This window comes from Heptranchias perlo, chromosome 2, assembly GCF_035084215.1.
Source record: "Heptranchias perlo isolate sHepPer1 chromosome 2, sHepPer1.hap1, whole genome shotgun sequence".
Classification (NCBI taxonomy): Eukaryota; Metazoa; Chordata; class Chondrichthyes; order Hexanchiformes; family Hexanchidae; genus Heptranchias; species Heptranchias perlo.
This window is the reverse complement of record NC_090326.1, coordinates 19306950-19326952: the sequence shown is the minus strand read 5'-3', so window position 1 is coordinate 19326952 and position 20003 is coordinate 19306950. Positions and strand designations below refer to the sequence as shown.

The 20003-nt window shown below is 43.1% G+C and overlaps 1 protein-coding gene across 1 annotated transcript in view; it reads right to left on the bottom strand.

The window, feature by feature from the left end:
- Window positions 1-761: 761 nt before the first annotated feature.
- LOC137335649 (collagen alpha-6(VI) chain-like) overlaps window positions 762-20003 on the bottom strand; it is a 136438-nt gene continuing 117196 nt past the window's right edge. Inside the window, exons 31-39 of the mRNA XM_068000943.1 lie at window positions 15170-15205; window positions 15035-15071; window positions 14696-14710; window positions 14114-14607; window positions 9000-9099; window positions 8107-8781; window positions 2966-3065; window positions 2757-2851; window positions 762-1755 (exon numbers count right to left, since the gene is read on the bottom strand). Coding sequence (XP_067857044.1) covers window positions 1583-1755; window positions 2757-2851; window positions 2966-3065; window positions 8107-8781; window positions 9000-9099; window positions 14114-14607; window positions 14696-14710; window positions 15035-15071; window positions 15170-15205 — 1725 coding nt within the window. The 3' untranslated portion in view covers window positions 762-1582. The remainder of the gene's footprint in view (window positions 1756-2756; window positions 2852-2965; window positions 3066-8106; window positions 8782-8999; window positions 9100-14113; window positions 14608-14695; window positions 14711-15034; window positions 15072-15169; window positions 15206-20003) is intronic.

Genomic DNA, 20003 nt, shown 5'->3' with positions numbered 1-20003 from the left:
TTCCCTCCCCTCCCCCACCCAATCGCTCGCTCCCTCCCCTCCCCCACCCAATCGCTCCCTCCCCTCCCCCACCCAATCGCTCCCTCCCCTCCCCTCTCCCACCCAATCGCTCGCTCCCTCCCCTCTCCCACCCAATTGCTCGCTCCCTCCCCTCCCCCACCCAATCGCTCGCTCCCTCCCCTCCCCCACCCAATCGCTCGCTCACTCCCCTCCCCCACCCATCGCTCGCTCACTCCCCTCCCCCACCCATCGCTCCCTCCCCTCCCCCACCCAATCGCTCACTCACTCCCCTCCCCCACCCAATCGCTCACTCACTCCCCTCCCCCATCACTCACTCCCCTCCCCTCCCCTCCCCCACCCCTCCAATCACCATTACACACTGCACCAACCCTTCTCCCCTTTACAGTCACTCTCGACAGCTGTTGTTGCCCTCACAACAGGCACAATTGGAAATCTGTTCACCCTTCCAACTGTTTTCACACGTCACACTGCAGCCACTTTCGTCATCCGTTTCAAAATTTAAAAACAAATCCTGTTCACCTTACACAGCCTAAAAATCTTGGAAATATTGTGAATTATTGTTTAAGAATGCTTAGCGAGGTATCGCATTATATCTGAGCACCCAACACAACAGTATTTGTTGCAGAATGACTATACCTCACAGACAGATCCTCTTCTCAAGTCGCTCCTCAAACATAGCATCAACTCTGTTCACATATGTGCAGGAAAATATGAATTACAAATAGAACTGCAGTTGCTGGTTATTTTTTTTTATTCAAGTCTAAGAGCAATATCTTTGCAGCTGGAACAGGTGTACGAACAGACACTGAGACAGAAAACAGAGACATAAACAAAGAAAGCCAAGAGCTCTGTCCATTATACAGCGAAGGTGTGTTTCAATTAAATGAGGCTGCTCTTGTTACCAGCAAAGCTATCTCCTCACCCTGAGGTAGACACTATTCACCTAAAGACTTGTAACAAAGAGCCATGGGTCAAATTATAAATTGTGAGACATGCAGCTTTTCAAGTGTCAAACATCAATTGCCCCAAAGTCACTGCTCTCATTCTTCAAACCCCAACACTAAGAGAACACACGTATGATTTTAAATAGACAATTAAATAATATCTGCACAAATGAAGTAAGGTATATATATATTTAACACTCAGTTGCATTTTTTACCTTCTGCCCTCCCCTCCTTTCCTGAAGTCGTTAACTCCTTGCTAGGCAATGACCTCAGTGGCCATTATTCATGTGTGAACCTTGACAGTGAGTGGTGGTGGGCTATTCAACTACAGATGGCATCGCATCGACTCAAGCACACTTCCAGCAGAAGGTACTCGGTAGTAGTCAGGAGGTGGATTCCTGGCTGATTTTCCTCTCCTTAACCTAGGGGAGCCAAACCTCTACTGCAGTCCAAGTTAAGATGGCAACCTGGCACAGACCAAACTTGAGATCTTCTGGCTGAGCTACTCACTGGCTCGGCCCACGGAGCCATTGGCCTTATTCATTTTGATACAGTCATCTCCCAATTGTCTTTTTTAAAAACCTAATACATGTTGCACGCTAGCGCTGTAGCATTTTCTAGCCCAACTTGAGGCACGAGGCTTCACATTCCTCCTGCGTGTCAAACCGATTCTGGTTTCCTCCACATCCGCCATACCAGAACCGTGTGCAAGCTTGCAGCACTTGGTCAAAGAACCATTTTACATCATAATCCTGGCAGGTCCCTTCATCCCGATTGAGGGCACACACATCTGGAGGGGGAAAAGGAAAATTAAAGGAGTTTGTTGTGCCAGTAAATTCATATTGTTTTTATGTGGCAATGGAGTTTGAGAATAATACCACTTGGGAACAGTGGGAAAATACATCGAATTAGACAGAAGTTCTGTTTGGTTTGGTTGAAAGCAGAAAGAACTTGCATTTTTATATTGGCTTTCATGACCTCAGGACAACCTAAAGTGCTTTACAACCAATTAAATACTTTTTGAAGTGCAGTCACTGTTATAATGTAGGAAATGCAGCAGCCAGTTCGCACACAGCAAGGTCCCACAAACAGCAATGAGATAAATGACCAGATAATCTGTTTTAGTGATATTGGTTGAGGGATAAATGACGGCTAGGACATCGGGGAGAACTCCCCTGCTCTTCTTCAAATAGCGCCATGGGTCCACCTGAGAGGGCTGACGGGGCCTCGGTTTAACGTCTCATCCGAAAGACGGCATCTCCGACAGCGCAGCACTCCCTCAGTACTGCACTGGAGTGTCAGCCTAGATTTTGTGCTCAAGTCTCTGGAGTGGGACTTGAACCCATGACCTTCTGACTCAGAGGTTGAAGTAAAATTCTGGTTACAAATCAAGTCCTATTTTAGTCAGAGCATCCCCAAAGCAACTGATGGAGGAAATCCTGCAAAGGGAAATTAATGGCAGTACCATGAGAGACTTTCTTTGTAAGGGGAGTTTCCCCAATGCTTTAAGACAACAAATATAAATGGCTTCTCCCGATGGCGCAAAGTTCCATTGGTTCTTTTGGGTCTGGCCAGGACATGCAATATGTTTTGAGCATCGCAGATCCCTCAACATTGGGAAGGAACCATGGCCAGACTAGCAAAGTCGCAAGCATGACTTTGTAGTAACCGCGACATTCGCATAGGTGAAGCTGCTGTAATGTCGCGTTTTCAGTTTCAGAACTGTGTGTACTGTTTAATGGATTTAAGCCACTTGAGAAAAACTGTACAGAAATGTCCTGTGACGCTTACCAAAACCCACATCTGTTGTTCTCTCGACTTCTGTTTCCTCTGTGAATTCTGCCTCTTCCTCAAATTCTTCAGTTTCTTGTTCCTCCATATTTGTTCTATAAAGGAATACAAATTAAAAATATCTGCATATAAATTAATTTAAATGTACTGAGAATGTGTTAAAAACATGATCAGGTGCATCTAAAAAGGCACTGCCTTTAAAAACATACTGTGCTGAAAATTGAGGTGTTGTTCCTGGCCTAGACGGATATGATCCAATTCTCTGACATTCCCTCTGTAAAGCTGGAGGAGGGTATCTGTTGATGCCAACTGTAAAAAGTAAATTGTCATTAAAATACAATCTAACACTTCACAGTTGCCAATCATTATTTTTGTGTGCTCTAAGAATGCAGCCACCAGTATTAATTTTGCAAGTTCACTAAAATTCACACTATATTTTTTTAAATTTTCGTTGATCATCTGTATTAAAAAAAACTCTAGGGAGTTTTTGAAACACCCTTTCTGAGCATTGAAAGTATTGGTAAATACACAGTAGTATTCATATGTGACCTTTCAATAAAACCTGCTGGTACCTCAAACTAACAGACTCTCCAGAGTTGCTGAAACCTGTAACGCAGTAGCAGGAAGGTGATTTATTCCATGTGTTAGCTGAGTACTGCAACAGTCAACACGAGAGCAGTGCTGTAAGAATTAACCCAATAACAGATATAATAATTATAACCAATAGTAGAAGTAGAATGAAATGTACTATGAATCTATAAATGTAAACTGTACTGTGTATTAATATAGTATGAACTATGTAACGTGCTGGTCGGTCGAGAAGGATGCATGATGGTTATCATAGTCAAGTTTGCAGTTAGAACTAACAGAATGCTGACAACATTAAAGTGGCAATTAACAGACTTTGGGGAAATCACAGGCGCTAAGGGAGATTGTGCTGTAATGGAATAATGTCTAAAGACATGAAGATAAAGGTTAATTAAATCAAGGAGTCACGCAGGCTTAGGCCTCCCTATCTCGAGCCCCCGTAATCTAGTGAATACAAACGGTTCTGTGAAGGCTGGCAATGTAAACTCTAAGATAAGGTACCGTTAAGTCTGTAACAACAAGGCACGGATGATACCAGGAGTTATGCTTGGGATGTAACTTCTAAAGGTTGAGAGACATGATTAATGGTATTGTTGTTGTCACGAACCAGTCCTTAGATTGGATTAAATTATAATCCTGAAAGTAGGGGTTTAAATCCTACAGTGCAATCTGTATCAGGGGAAACTTGGACTGAAATGTGATTGGTTGAATATAGAATATTAAAGGGTGGTTTAATTGAGGTGTTTAAGATGATTAAAGTGGTAGATAAAGAGAAACTATTTCCTCTGGTGGGGGAGTCCAGAACAAGGGAGCATAACCTGAAAATTAGAGCTAGGCTGTTCAGGGATGATGTCAGGAAGCTCTTTTTCTCACAAATGGTAGTGGAAATCTGGAACTCTCTTCCCCCAAAGAGCTGTTGAGGCTGGGGGTCAATTGAAAAATTTCAAAACCGGCAGTGGTAAATTTTTGTTAGGCAAGGGTCTTAAGGGAAATGGAACCAAGGCGAGTAAATGGAGTTAAGATACAGATCAGCCCTGATCTAATTGAATGGTGGAACAGGCTCAAGGGGCTGAATGGCCCACTCCTGTTCCTATGTTGAAGTGCCATTGGCAGGAAGAGCTATTCTGGATGGGTATGTAGTAGCTAGGCTGTAATTGCATCTATGCTATCACTACAAATACTGGCCAGAGGAAATCTTCATGGATGCATTTACACCGTTGCTACACAAAGCAAACAGAAGCCTTCATCCGCTGCACCCACCACCTCCCCCCCCCCACGTTATAAGATAGCATTCAGGGTTTTGCTATTATCTGTGATCAGTGACCCGGGGGTCCAGTGAGGGTTAGCAGTTTGCAACAAAACAGTGACCGCTCTGACACTGATGGAACAAATTAAATTAGTCTGAGGCGACAATAGAATCACAGAATCATAGAATCATAGAAGTTACAACATGGAAACAGGCCCTTCGGCCCAACATGTCCATGTCGCCCAGTTTATACCACTAAGCTAGTCCCAATTGCCTGCACTTGGCCCATATCCCTCGATACCCATCTTACCCATGTAACTGTCCAAATGCTTTTTAAAAGACAAAATTGTACCCGCCTCTACTACTGCCTCTGGCAGCTCGTTCCAGACACTCACCACCCTTTGAGTGAAAAAATTGCCCCTCTGGACCCTTTTGTATCTCTCCCCTCTCACCTTAAATCTATGCCCCCTCATTATAGACTCCCCTACCTTTGGGAAAAGATTTTGACTATCTACCTTATCTATGCCCCTCATTATTTTATAGACTTCTATAAGATCACCCCTTAACCTCCTACTCTCCAGGGAAAAAAGTCCCAGTCTGTCTAACCTCTCCCGATAAGTCAAACCATCAAGTCCCGGTAGCATCCTAGTAAATCTTTTCTGCACTCTTTCTAGTTTAATAATATCCTTTCTATAATAGGGTGACCAGAACTGTACACAGTATTCCAAATGTGGCCTCACCAATGCCCTGTACAACTTCAACAAGACATCCCAACTCCTGCATTCAATGTTCTGACCAATGAAACCAAGCATGCCGAATGCCTTCTTCACCACCCTATCCACCTGTGACTCCACTTTCAAGGAGCTATGAACCTGTACTCCTAGATCTCTTTGTTCTATAACTCTCCCCAACGCCCTACCATTAACGGAGTAGGTCCTGGCCCGATTCGATCTACCAAAATGCATCACCTCACATTTATCTAAATTAAACTCCATCTGCCATTCATCGGCCCACTGGCCCAATTTATCAAGATCCCGTTGCAATACTAGATAACCTTCTTCACTGTCCACAATGCCACCAATCTTGGTGTCATCTGCAAACTTACTAACCATGCCTCCTAAATTCTCATCCAAATCATTAATATAAATAACAAATAACAGCGGACCCAGCACCGATCCCTGAGGCACACCGCTGGACACAGGCATTCAGTTTGAAAAACAACCCTCTACAACCACCCTCTGTCTTCTGTCGTCAAGCCAATTTTGTATCCAATTGGCTACCTCACCTTGGATCCCATGAGATTTAACCTTATGTAACAACCTACCATGCGGTACCTTGTCAAAGGCTTTGCTGAAGTCCATGTAGACCATGTCTACTGCACAGCCCTCATCTATCTTCTTGGTTACCCCTTCAAAAAACTCAATCAAATTCGTGAGACATGATTTTCCTCTCGCAAAACCACGCTGACTGTTCCTAATTAGTCCCTGCCTCTCCAAATGCCTGTAGATGCTGTCCCTCAGAATACCCTCTAACAACTTACCCACTACAGATGTCAGGCTCACCGGTCTGTAGTTCCCAGGCTTTTCCCTGCCGCCCTTCTTAAACAAAGGCACAACATTTGCTACCCTCCAATCTTCAGGCACCTCACCTGTAGCGGTGGATGATTCAAATATCTCTGCTAGGGGACCCGCAATTTCCTCCCTAACCTCCCATAACGTCCTGGGATACATTTCATCAGGTCCCGGAGATTTATCTACCTTGATGCGCGTTAAGACTTCCAGCACCTCCTCCCTCTCTGTAATATGTACACTCCTCAAGACATCACTATTTATTTCCCCAAGTTCCCTAACATCCATGCCTTTCACAACCGTAAATACCGATGAGAAATATTCATTCAGGATCTCACCCATCTCTTGTGGTTCCGCACATAGATGACCTTGTTGATCCTTAAGAGGCCCTACTCTCTCCCTAGTTACTCTTTTGCCCTTTATGTATTTGTAGAAGCTCTTTGGATTCTCCTTTGCCTTATCTGCCAAAGCAATCTCATTGGCGGAAGGGTTGCGAACCATAGAATGGTTAAGGCACAGAAGGAGGCCATTTGGCCCATCGAGCCTGCGCCGGCTCTCTGCAAGAGCAATTCAGCTAGTCCCACTCCCCCACTCTTTTCCCATAGCCCTGCAAATTTTTCTCCTTCAGGTACCTATCTAATTCCTTTTTGAAAGCCACAATTGACCCAGCTACCACCATCCTTTCAGGCAGTGTATTCCAGATCCTAATCACTCGCTGCGTAAAAAAGTTCTTCCTCATGGTTCTTTTGCCAATCACCTTAAACCTGTGTCCTCTGGTTCGCAACCCTTCCGCCAATGGGAACAGTTTTTCTTTGTTTACTTTGTCTTGAACACCTCTATCAAATCTCCTCTCAATCTTGTCTGCTCTAAGGAGAACAATCCCAGCTTTTCCAGTCTATTCACGTAACGTCTCTCATCCCTGGAACTATTCTAGTAGATCTTTTCTGCACCCTCTCTAAGACCTTCACGTCCTTCCTAAAGTGCGGTGCCCAGAATTGGACACAATACTCCAATTGTGGCCGAACCAGTGTTTTCTAAAGGTTCAACATAACATTCTCACTTTTGTATTTTATGCCTCTATTCATAAGGCCAATACTGACTGTAGCTTCCAAGGGAGCAAGATAAATTATCTGCTGTTTATATTCCAAGTGGTATCTCTGCCTCTCTGTTACCAGATCAGTTCGTTCAATGAACATTTTCCTTAGTCAGCAGCTGACCAACAAGTACTCTCCATAACCCCAATAAATTTGGCTCCAATTGTCTTTTCAATGGCCCTCTGATTATTAATTTTTTTTTTGCTTTAGGAAAAGTAATGTTGCATCACAGTGAGATGATATGACAGGCACCAGACACCACTTCAAAAACACTCTCAGCATCTACCCTGTCAAGTCCTCTAAGAATTTTATACATTTCAATGAAATCACCTCTCATTCTTCTAAACTCCAGAGAATATAGGCCCATTCTACGCAATCTATCTTCATAGGACAACCCTCTCATCCCAGGAATCAATCTAGTGAACCTTCGTTGCACCGCCTCTAAGTTAAGTATATCCTTCCTTAGGTAAGGAGACCAAAACTGTACAAAGTACTCCAGGTGTGGTCTCATCAGAGCCCCATATAATTGCAGCAAGACCTCCTTATTCTTATACTCCAACCCCCTTGCAATAATAAAGGCTAACATACCATTTGTCTTCCTAATTGCTTGTCAGTACAATGTGTGATGATGTGTCACCTCAGCTCTTTTAACAATCGGTATCGACCATGGCACTAAAGGGAAGGGAAGTCTGAAACCTGCAGTACCAGCAGATTGAAACATAACTAAAAAGCCACAATAGCGATGATGTAACTCATACTAGAACACCATTCTCTGCAGAACATTCTCTCTGTGAATAATATACATGCAGTAATATTTTTCATATATTTTTACTTTTATATCAAGCATAACTTACGTGTAAGACTTTTCAGAAAGGCCCGTGTAAACTTCTGGGCATAAGTCATTTCAGGGTCCAGCAGTCGGCCAAGGTGAATCAAGTGATGGTCAAAAGGAAAACTAACAAACTCCTGCAGGTTGGTTCTGACAGTCTCCTTCCCAAGGAAGAATGTAAAGATCGAGAAACCTTTACACCTAGCTTGTAATGACACAGCCATTAACTTCTCTGCGTCCCAGTCACTTGTTTCTCCTGCGAGTATTACAAAGATCACCTTATAGCGTCGTGGATTTGGAGCACTTGAGAAAACATTGTTCAAGGTCCATTCGATAGCATGGCCCGCCCCCGAGGAACCTTCTAACTTATTAAACGAATTCTCGATGTATCTTTTCATCATGCTTTTACTGCCATAGTTCAAGAACCCAAACTCCAGGTTGACTGGTTTCTGGCCAAATCTGGGGAGGTAACCTGGTGGTGAATGTTGTACAAGTGCTACCCTGGCACGATTATCAAAGGCCCTCGGGCTTCTGGAGATCACAAACTCATCAAGCATTGAGCTGAGAAAGTCCTTTATTCTTTCAAAGTCCACCGTTCTCAGATTGCGTGAGCCATCAACAATAAAAGCGATGTCCATGCTGATTGGTATTGGAGGTGGGGAGATGACTTGTTGACACTGAGCATTTGGTTCACACATATCTGTGAAGGAAGATTAAAACCCAATGTTTAAATCCTGTGAAATAAACTACTGCTTTCAAGAAATCCTCAGTGAAACATGTATCTTGAATTTCATGACTAATTATAACCACTTTGCCACTGTTTCATTTCAACTATGCAGAACAACACTACTTCATTAAGTACTGAATATTAAATTCTGATTTATGATATTGTTAAGTGAATACAATTAAAAGTCATACCAAAACAGAAAGTACATAATTGGACTTTGCGTAACTGTTCCCGTGCTTCTTGCTGCTGTCTTGACAACACAACCACTCGAAACATTCTCCTATCATCAATCTTTTTCAGAGGAAAATGGAAAGAAATTCAAATTACAGAAACAAACGTTTGTTAATAGATTTTAAAATGCTGTGACATTGGTAGAGAGATTACCTCCTAGGAGACCATTTAGTTAGATTGGAGGCCAGTAGTGACCATCCAATGGGTCAAGTAATTTAATGGGTCAAGACGGGGAAGGGGAACCATTGGATTTTCTTTTCTTAAAACACTACAGGCAGAAGTGACTGTCGGGGACATTACTGTACAGATGCGTAATGTTCTTCTATCAAATTTCTCCCTCCACTATTTTAACAGGGGTGTTAACACATTTATTTTCCATTTCCATGGGAATTCTGGTGCCATTTAGTACAGCACTCCATTCTATGCACTGGTGCCAAGCTGGTACTTGTGATATGAAAAGAAAGACTTGCATTTCTATAGGGTCTTTCATGACCTCAGGACGTCACAAAGCGCTTTACAGCCAATGAAGTACTTTTGAAGTGTAGTCACTGTTGTAATGTAGGAAACACGGCAGCCAATTTGAGCACAGCAAGGTCCCACAGCAATGTGATAAATGACCAGACCATCTGTTTTAGGTGTTGGTTGAGGGATAAACATTGTCCAGGACATCAGGGAGAACTCTCCTGCACTTCTTCAAATAATTCCACATAATCTTTTACATCCACCTGAGAGGGCCTCGGTTTAACATCTCACCCACAAGACGGCACCTCTGACAATATAGTGCTCACTCAGTACTGCACTGAAGTGTGAGCCTACTGCTTAAGTCCTGGAGTGGGACATGAACTCATACCCTTCTGTCTCAGACGCAAGTGCTACCGCTGAGCCAAGGCTAACACCTTACTGAAGCATAGGATCTACTTAAAACTACTTTGGTCTGTATTAACATCAGGTACTGTCCTGTTTAATTTGAAACCACAGCATGCAATGGTCACAGTCCTGCCCAGTCATTAGTGAAAGAAGACATATTTGAAATCATAAGTTGATATGGGCTGTATTTATCTTAATTGTCAAAATGAAAATTTGTGGTCCCTCCGTCACACCCCTAAACAAGATTCCATTGGACTCTGTTTTCACCTCCACTAGTCCTCCCTGAAGTTTATTCCTCACACTTATCGCTCTTTGCATTAAGAAATTCTCACCAACACCAGGCCTAGAATGACCCTTCAACAGGTTGAACCTAATCCTCATTGACCTGGTTCGTCTTGAGATAATGCTCTGGCTTTAGTTTCTCAATACAATTTAATATCTTGTATTCTCTAGATTCTGGAAAGGTCCCAGCGGATTGGAAAACCGCAAACGTAACACCCCTATTCAAGAAGGGAGTGAGACAGAAAGCAGGTAACTACAGGCCAGTTAGCCTAACATCTGTCATTGGGAAAATGCTAGAATCCATTATTAAGGAAGTAGTAGCAGGACATTTGGAGACTCATAATTAATCCATGTTGACTCTCCTTGATTGTATGAAGGGGAAATCGTGTCTGACAAATTTATTAGCATTCTTTGAGGAAGTAACGGGCAGGGTGGATAAAGAGGAACCAATGGATGCAGTATATTTGGATTTCCAAAAGGCATTCGATAAGGTGCCACATAAAAGATTACTGCACAAGATAAGAGCTCATGGTGTTGGGGGTAATGTACTGGCATGGATGGAGGATTGGCTAACTAACAGAAAACAAAGAGTTGGGATAAAAGGGTTATTTTCAAAATGGCAATCTGTAGCTAGTGGGGTGCTGCAGGGATCAGTGCTGGGGCCTCAACTATTTATAATATATATCAATGACTTGGATGAAAGAACAGAGTGTCTTGTGGCCAAATTTGCTGATGGTACAAAGATAGGTGTAAAAGCAAGTTGCGATGAGGACACAAAGTGTCTGCAAAGGGATATTGACAGGTTAAGCGAATGGGTAAAAATCTGGCAGATGGAATATAATGTGGGAAAATGTGAAGTCATCCACTTTGCGAGGAAAAATAAAAAAGCAAAATATTAATTGAATGGAGAAATACTACAAAATGCTGCGGTACAGAGGGATCTGGGTGTCCTCATACATGAAACACAAAAAGTCAACATACAGGTGCAGCAGGTAATCTGGAAGGCAAGCGGAATATTGGCCTTTATTTCTAGGGGAATGGAGTATAAAAGCAGGGAAGTCATGCTACAGGTGTACAGGGTGCTGGTGAGACCACACCTGGAGTACTGCGTACAGTTCTGGTGCCCTTATTTAAGGAAGGACATACTTGCATTGGAGGCAGTTCAGAGAAGGTTCACTAGGTTGATTCCGGGTATGGAAGGGTTGTCTTATGAGGAAAGATTGAACAGGTTGGGTCTATATTCATTGGAGTTTAGAAGAATGAGAGGAGATCTTATTGAAACATACAAGATTCTGAGGGGACTCAATAGGGTAGATGCTGAGAGGATGTTACCCCTCATGGGGGGATCTAAAACTAGGGGACATAGTCGCAGAATAAGGGGTCACCCGTTTAAGACGGAAATGAGGAGGAATTTCTGCTCCCAGAGGGTCGTGAATCTTTGGAATTCTTTACCGCAAAAAGCTGTGGAGGCTGAGTCATTGAATACATTCAAGGCTGAGTTAGACAAATTTTTGATCAGCAAGGGAGCCAAAGGATATGGGGAAAGGGCGGGAAAGTGGAATTGAGGTAAAAATCAGATCAGCCATGATCTCATTAAATGGCAGAGCAGGCTCGAGGGGCCGAATGGCCTACTCCTGCTCCTATCTCTTATGCTTATTCCTCTATCAGATCCCCCCTCAGTCACCTTCTTTCATGGTTAAAGAGCCCCAGTTTCTCTGATCGTCTCTCATAACTCAATCCCTTGATACTGGGTCGAAACTTGTGGCTCTTCTTCGCACTGACTCCAGGGCTTGAAAATATCCCTTGTGCCTTGGTGACCAAAATTGGACGCAGTACTCAAAGTCTGGTATGACCATGTTACCAGACAGCTTTAGCACGACCTCCATGTAGTGATACTCCACCGATCCAGCAATGTAAATCAGTGTATTGTTCAGAATGCCCATTCGTAGAGATGCCAGCTCAGCTCAGTTACTATTACTTTTGCCTCTGAATAAGGAGGGTGTGGATTCAAGCCCCACTCCAGGACTTCAGCGAATAATCTAGGCTGATACTCCAAGGCAGTACTGAGAGAATTCTAACCAACACTCTTTCATCAACCAACACCACCAAAAACAGCTTAGCTGGTCATTTCTACATAACAACAGTCATTGCACTCCACAAATAATTCACGCCAAGTCTCATTCACCCATCACCCTGCGCTTGCTGACCTACATTGGCTCCCGTTCCAACAATGCCTCGATTTTAAAATCTCATCCTTGTGTTCAAATCCTACCAATGGCCTCGCCCCTCCCACTCACTAACCTCCTCCAGCCCTACAACCCTCCGAGATCTCTGCGCTCCTCCAATTATGGTCCCTTGTGCATCCCCCACTTCCTTCACGGCCGTGTCTTCAGCTGTGTAGGTCCTAAACTCTGGAATTCCTCCATAAACCTCACCACTTCTCCATCTCTCTCTCTCTCTCTCCTCCTTTAAGACGCTCCTTAAAACCTACCTCTTTGACAAAGCTTTTGGTCACCTGTCCTAATGGCTCCTTTATTGGCTCGCTGTCAATTTTTGTCTGATTATGCTCCTTTGAAGTGCTTTGGGATGCTTTGCTATGTTAAATGGGCTAGATAAATGAAATTAGTTATTTTTATTATTTTATGAAATGCTTTGAGACGTTTCTGAGAGATTCGATGAGGCATGTTTTTTTATGCCACTCATTCTTGTAGCTAACTCATTCTGTAGGTTGCTGCCTGTTTCTCCTGACTCTACTTCCCTCCCTGGCTTCGTAGGGATCCCAGCACCAATCCCTATGATACTCTAAAAGAAAACAGTTTGCATTGATACAGCCCCTTTCACATCCCGAGTACGCCCCCAAAGCGCTGCTCAGCCAATGCAGACAATTTGGGCACAGGGATAAATGTCGGCCAGGACTCCCTTCTTTTCTTCAAATGGAGCTGTGGGATCTTTCACATTCACCTGAGCAGACAGGGGGAGGGCTGGGGGGGGTCTTGATTTAACGTCTCATCCGAAAGAAATACCTCCGACCCGTACACTGCTCCCTCAGTACTGCACTGAGCCATCAGTCACTCAGTACTTCCCGCTTTTCTAATGATACTCCACAAATAACCACTTGCTGCTCTCTTTCTTTAAGCCAGTTTCCCACCCACAAAATACTGGAGGGAACAAAAAGGCTCTGAATGACCTTTTACCTGGGTGAAGGCACCCCAAGTCAGGATTCCCTCCCTCCCTACTAGGCTGCTCTGTGGTGACAGTAGTACTGTATAACCCAAACAGTCCCCAGTGTTGCACAGCTTTCGATGGGCTCTTCACCCCATTGTTAACAATGGATCTGCTCCAGGACAAATTTGGGCTCCTCTCCTTCAGTGACATCACAGAACGGTGCAACAGGGTGAGAATCATGTAAGAAAATTGACAAAATTGAAAATCAACTGTTTTTTTAAACCTATGTACATTTTTTTAATTATGAAGTGAACAATAAATACGATCCCTGGACAGTCCCTCCCCTTTAAGTGTACTCCTTGTATTTTAAATGCCAAAAAATATTAAAATACTAGTCGATCTACTGTGGCATTGGATGTGGGGAGTCGAGCAAGTGTACTCTTCAGGTGAAGTGGGGAATAATTAAATGGAATTATAACGTAATTCAGTCCCCATTTCAAAGTCATACAGTCTGACCTTATTTTTGTATTATCGTTATAAATTGCTCTGTCCATATTTATAATGGAAACTGGCTATGTAAACTTGTCATGTTGTAATTACACCATCCCACCAGTCGTGGCACTGCAGCACCGCCACTGGCAGGAGGGCGCAATTACAGTTTACATTATAAATGCGGGCATAGGAATTTGTAATAGAAAAAGTTGACGGAAATGCGTATAGGTGTAACATTTTTAATATATCATACAGATAATTCTCTTACCTCGAAGGCACGTTGAATTTCAGGGACATTATCAAAAGAAATGATGACTGGAGTGATGTCCAAGGCGCTGAACTCCAGGGCAGCTGTTGTGATCACTGACGTTTCTTGAGACGGACCATTGGTAAAAAATACCGCTACTTTCCTGACAAGAAGGCCACCACGAAGATGCTTGAAAGTATTTCTTGCAACGAACCTCATCGCTGCGCCAATATTCCGCCTGCTGGTTGACCTCTCATAAGCTAGATTCTGAAGTCCTTCCAGAAGTTTCTGCTTTGTCCTGAAGTCCGAGAATCGGATGAATGTTTTTGCCATGGAATTGTAGGTAAGAATTGCCACGCGGGCTCCTGCTGGGCAAGTACTCCCTGCGATTTTAAGATCCTGCACAAAATTGATGGCCATCCTCTTTATTCTTTCAAATATAGTTTGTGTGATATCTGCAGACACGTCCAAAGCAATGGCCAGCTCAGTTGGGTACACGGGACAATCTGTTCCTCCTGAAACAAAAGGTCACGCACTCAAACAATTAGCAAACAAATAAAAAGGTATGATAAGTGAATTATAAACGAAGGAAAGAACACTGACCTGTTGAACAGCAGGCTGCAGGGAGAAAACAAGGGGGAAAAGTCTATAATTATTTCCTTTGAATACAAGCACCACAGTTTAAAAAGTATGTATCACTGCAGAGGTGAACTTTAGTTACATAAAAGGTATCTCATAATCTTTGCTTTTATCAGGATTGCACCTGGGCGATTGGTCACCTGAATACCTCAATGTTTTACAATATTACAAACTCCAATTTATTTATTATCCTGTAGACATCCCAAAGATATCAAGTCACATCTTATTATGGTGTACAGCTTAGAACTTATTAAAACTAACAATTTTGTTTTTGAAAGGTTGCGACTTAATTTAGCTACTTACGGCAGTTATCTCGAACATATGATACAAGTTCACATGGCTGCAATAGAAAAATGGAGAATTCAGCATCTGGTAACTGGCATTAAATTCTGATTTGGTGTGAAATTGCACTTGACCATGTGCACAGAAATAACTTACTTTCAGAGGTGTGATCCCCGGTGGCCCTTTGAGGCCCTGAAATGACAAGGAAATGGAAAGATCCTTAAAGAAAATTAAAACCCAGTTTTGCCTTTATATTCATACATGAGCAATATTGGGATTGAGGGGCATTCTCACCCTCTCAGTGGAAAGGCCTTGCTCAAAGGGAGTGTGAGTGGGAGATAGGGCTATCAATTATTATTACGGCTAATGCTTCAGCCACAACCCACTCCGCACAAGGCTGTTCCTCTGTACGTTGAATACAATGGTCTGTCTAATCTTATGCAACGTAGAACAAAAAATGTAAGATTGTCAGATGGCAAAGAGAATTCTCTTCATTTTAAAATTCAGCCCTCCCACCCACCATTTTAGTTCCCCGTCATAAGTCATTCCTCAGCTGAAAGGCCAAGCAAGCAACTCACTCCTGGGCCTCTGTCAGTATCACTCTTTAACTGGCCACTTGAATCATAGAATCATAGAAAGGATACAGCACAGAAGGAGGCCATTCGGCCCATCGAGTCCGTGCCGGCTCTATGCAAGAGCAATCCAACTAGTCCCACTCCCCCGCCCCTATCCCTGTAGCCCTGCAAAATTTTTCCTTTCAAGTATTTATCCAGTTCCCGTTTAAACGCCACGATTGAATCTGCCTCCATCACCCCCTCGGGCAATACATTCCAGATCCTAACCACTCGCGGTGTAAAAAAGTTTTTTCTTATGTCACCTTTGGTTCTTTTGCCAATCACCTTAAATCTATGTCCTCGGTCTTTGACCCTTCTGCCAATGAGAACAATTTCTCTCTATCTACTCTGTCTAATCCCTTCATGATTTTAAATACCTCTATCAAATCTCCTCGCAACCGTCTCTGTTCCAAGGAGAACAATCCCAGCTTCTCCAGTCTATCCACATAACTAAAGTCCCTCATCCCTTGAATCATTCTAGTAAATCTCTTCTGCACCCTCTCTAAGGCCTTCACATCCTTCCTAAAGTGCGGTGCCCAGAACTGGACACAATACTCCAGTTGTGGCCGAACTAGTGTTTTATAAAAGGTTCACTTGGAGCTGTTTGAGAGCAGAATAGGTTGTTCCACAAGCTAATATTTCTTTCCCCTTGCGGAATTGCTGCCCCAGCGCATCCCCATTCAGGAATCATGAAGGGTCTAGACAGAGTAGATAGAGAGAAACTGTTCCCATTGGCGGACGGGTCAAGAATTGGAGGACATAGATTTAAGGTGATTGGCAAAAGAACCAAACATGAGAAAAAGCTTTTTTACACAGCGAGTGGTTAGGATCTGGAATGCACTGCCCGAGGGGGTGGTGGAGGCAGATTCAATCATGGCCTTCAAAAGGGAACTTGATAAGTACGTGAAAGGAAAAAATTTGCAGGGCTACAGGGATGGGCTGGGGAGTGGGACTAGCTGGACTGCTCTTGCATAGAGCAGGCGCGGACTCGATGGGCCGAATGGCATCCTTCCGTGCTGTAACCTTTCTATGATTCTATGATTCCAGGATATCACATTGTGGGGTATCAGAGATTTGAGCTCTTGGCTTCCTACCACACATCAGAGTGCAATGGAATATCAACGGGCTACACTACTGGCCAATTGTGGAGTTCTTCTCATATCCTTACTCTGCTTCACACCAGGTGATGCAGTCAAATCGCACTGACCTCCTACAACGCTGATCTGGGTAAAGTTCATTTGTATTGGAATGAGTATTTTCCACTCGCCAGAAGGTTTAAGCTCAATTTCACATCTGCTTAGAAGAAGATTCAGACCATATCATCACTCTTTAAATTGCCAGATGGACCTCAGTAACATGGGGCGCTAAATTGGGACATGTGCTGGACGCCATCTTGGTAAAGGGTTCAGCACATGCGCAAGTAACGAACGCTGGCATCATGTAAAGTAGGGAGAAAATGCATTTGATCAATGTGCAATGCTGATTTAAAATGATAGACACCTTTGTTGCACTCCTGGCATTTGGCTCCACTCAATGCACTGCCTTAACCGTGACCATCTAAACATAGGAACAGGAGTAGGCCATTCAGCCCCTTGTGCCTGCTCCACCATTTGATAAGATCATGGCTGATCTGTGATGTAACTCCATATACCTGCCGCCTTTGGCCCATATCCCTTAATACCTTTGGTTGCCAAAAAGCTATCTATCTCACATTTAAATTTAGCAATTGAGCTACTATCAATTGCCGTTTGCGGAAGAGAGTTCCAAACTTCTACCACCCTTTGTGTGTAGAAATGTTTTCTAATCTCGCTCCTGAAAGGTCTGGCTCTAATTTTTAGACTGTGCCCCCTACTCCTAGAATCCCCAACCAGCGGAAATAGTTTCTCTCTATCCACCCTATCCGTTCCCCTTAATATCTTATAAACTTCGATCAGATCACCCCTTAACCATCGAAACTTCAGATAATACAACCCCAATTTGTGTAATCTCTCCTCGTAACTTAACCCTTGAAGTCCGGGTATCATTCTAGTAAACCTATGCTGCACTCCCTCCAAGGCCAATACGTCCTTCCGAAGGTGCGGTGCCGAGAACTGCTCACAGTACTCCAGGTGCGGTCTAACCAGGGTTTTGTATAGCTGCAGCATAACTGTTGTACTCTAGATATAAAGGCCAGCATTCCATTAGCCTTATTGATTATTTTCTGCACCTGTTCATGACACTTCAATGATCTATGTACCTGTACCCCTAAGTCCCTTTGGACATCCACTGTTTTTAACTTTTTACCATTTAGAAAGTACCCTGTTCTATCCTTTTTTGATCCAAAGTGGATGACCTCACATTTGTCTACATTGAATTCCATTTGCCACAGTTTTGCCCATTCACCTAATTTATCAATATCGCTTTGTAATTTTATGTTTTCATCTACACTGCTTACAATGCCACCAATCTTTGTGTCATCGGCAAACTTAGATATGAGACTTTCTATGCCTTCATCTAAGTCGTTAATAAATATTGTGAATAATTGAGGCCCCAAGACAGATCCCTGCGGGACTCCACTAGTCACATCCTGCCAATGTGAGTACCTGCCCATTATCCCTACTCTCTGTAGCCTTTCACTCAGCCAACTTCCTAACCAAGTCCGTACTTTTCCCTCAATTCCATGGACTTCTATCTTAGCCAACAGTCTCTTATGTAGGACTTATCAAATGCCTTCTGGAAGTCCATATAAATAACATCCATTGACATTCCCCTGTCCACTACTTTAGTCACCTCTTCAAAAAATTCAATCAGGTTTGTCAGGCACGACCTACCTTTCACAAATCCATGCTGGCTCTCTCTGATTAACTGAAAATTCTTGAGGTGTTCAGTCACCCTATCCTTAATTATAGACTCCAGCATTTTCCCCACAACAGATGTTAGGCTAACTGGTCTATAATTCGCTGATTTCCCTCTCTCTCCTTTCTTAAAAAGCGGAGTGACATGTGCAATTTTCCAATCTAGAGGGACAGTTCCTGAATCTAGAGAACTTTGAAAGATTACAGTTAGGGCATCTGCAATGTGCTCACCTACTTCCTTTAAAACCCTGGGATGGAAACCATCTGGTCCTGGGGATTTGTCACTCTTTAGTGCTGTTATTTTCTTCATTACTGTTGCTTTACTTATGTTAATGTTAATATTGAACCTGTCCCCGATTCAATATTAGAGTTCTTGGGATTTCCGGCATGCTGTCCCCTTTTTCGACTGTAAATACTGACGCAAAGTAATTGTTCAACATGTCCGCTATTTCCCCGTTGTCATTGACAATATCCCCACTTTCTGTTTTTAAGGGGCCAACACTGCTCCTGACCACGCTCTTTTTCCTAATATAACTATAAAAGTTCTTCGTATTGGTTTTGATATCCCTTGCGAGTTTCTTTTCATACTCTCTTTTTGTAGCTCTTACTATCTGTTTTGTGAACCTTTGTATCTTTCCCATTCGCCAGGATCTGTGCCATTTTTTGCCTTTTTGTATGCCCTTTCCTTATATCTTATACTGTCCCTTACCTCTTTAGTTGTCCATGGCTGTTTTTTTTGGCTAGTAGGGAGTTCTTGCCCCTCAGGGGTGTAAACCGATTCTGTATCACGTTAAATGTTTCTTTAAACATTTACCACTGATCATCAGTCGTTTTACCCATTAACAGATTTGCCCAGTTTACTGTGGACAGTCTCTGTCTCATCCCATTGAAGTCGGCCTTACCCAAGTCTAGAATCTTAGCAGCTGATTCACTTTTTTCCTTTTCAAACACTACATTGAGCTCGATCATGTTATGATCGCTATTGGATAGATGTTCGCGCACAGTTAAGCTGTTAACTAAATCTGGTTCATTACTCATTACTAAATCTAGTATGGTTTGCACCCTTGTTGCCTCTAGGACATACTGCTGCAGAAAACTATCCCGGACACACTCAAGAAATTCACTACCTTTCTGACAGTTGCTAGTCTGCTTTTCCCAATCTATGTGAAGGTTAAAGTCCCCCATTAAGACCACTATGCCTTTCTTACATGCTTGTCTAATCTCTGCATTTATACAACCTAGCACTTCAGAGCTGCTGCGAGGGGTCCTATATACAACTCCCACTATAGTCTTAGATCCTTTCCTATTTCTCAATTCAACCCATAACGTCTCTGTTGGCTGCTTACCTCTCGTTATATCCTCCTTTATCATTGAAGTGATTTCATCTCTAATCATTAAAGCTACTCCTCCCCCTCTTCCATTTTCCCTATCTCTCCTGTAGACCTTATAAACCGGTATATTTAGTTCCCAATCCTGACCATCCTGCAGCCATGTCTCAGTATTGGCTATCATGTCATACCCTCCAATTTGAATTTGAACCTG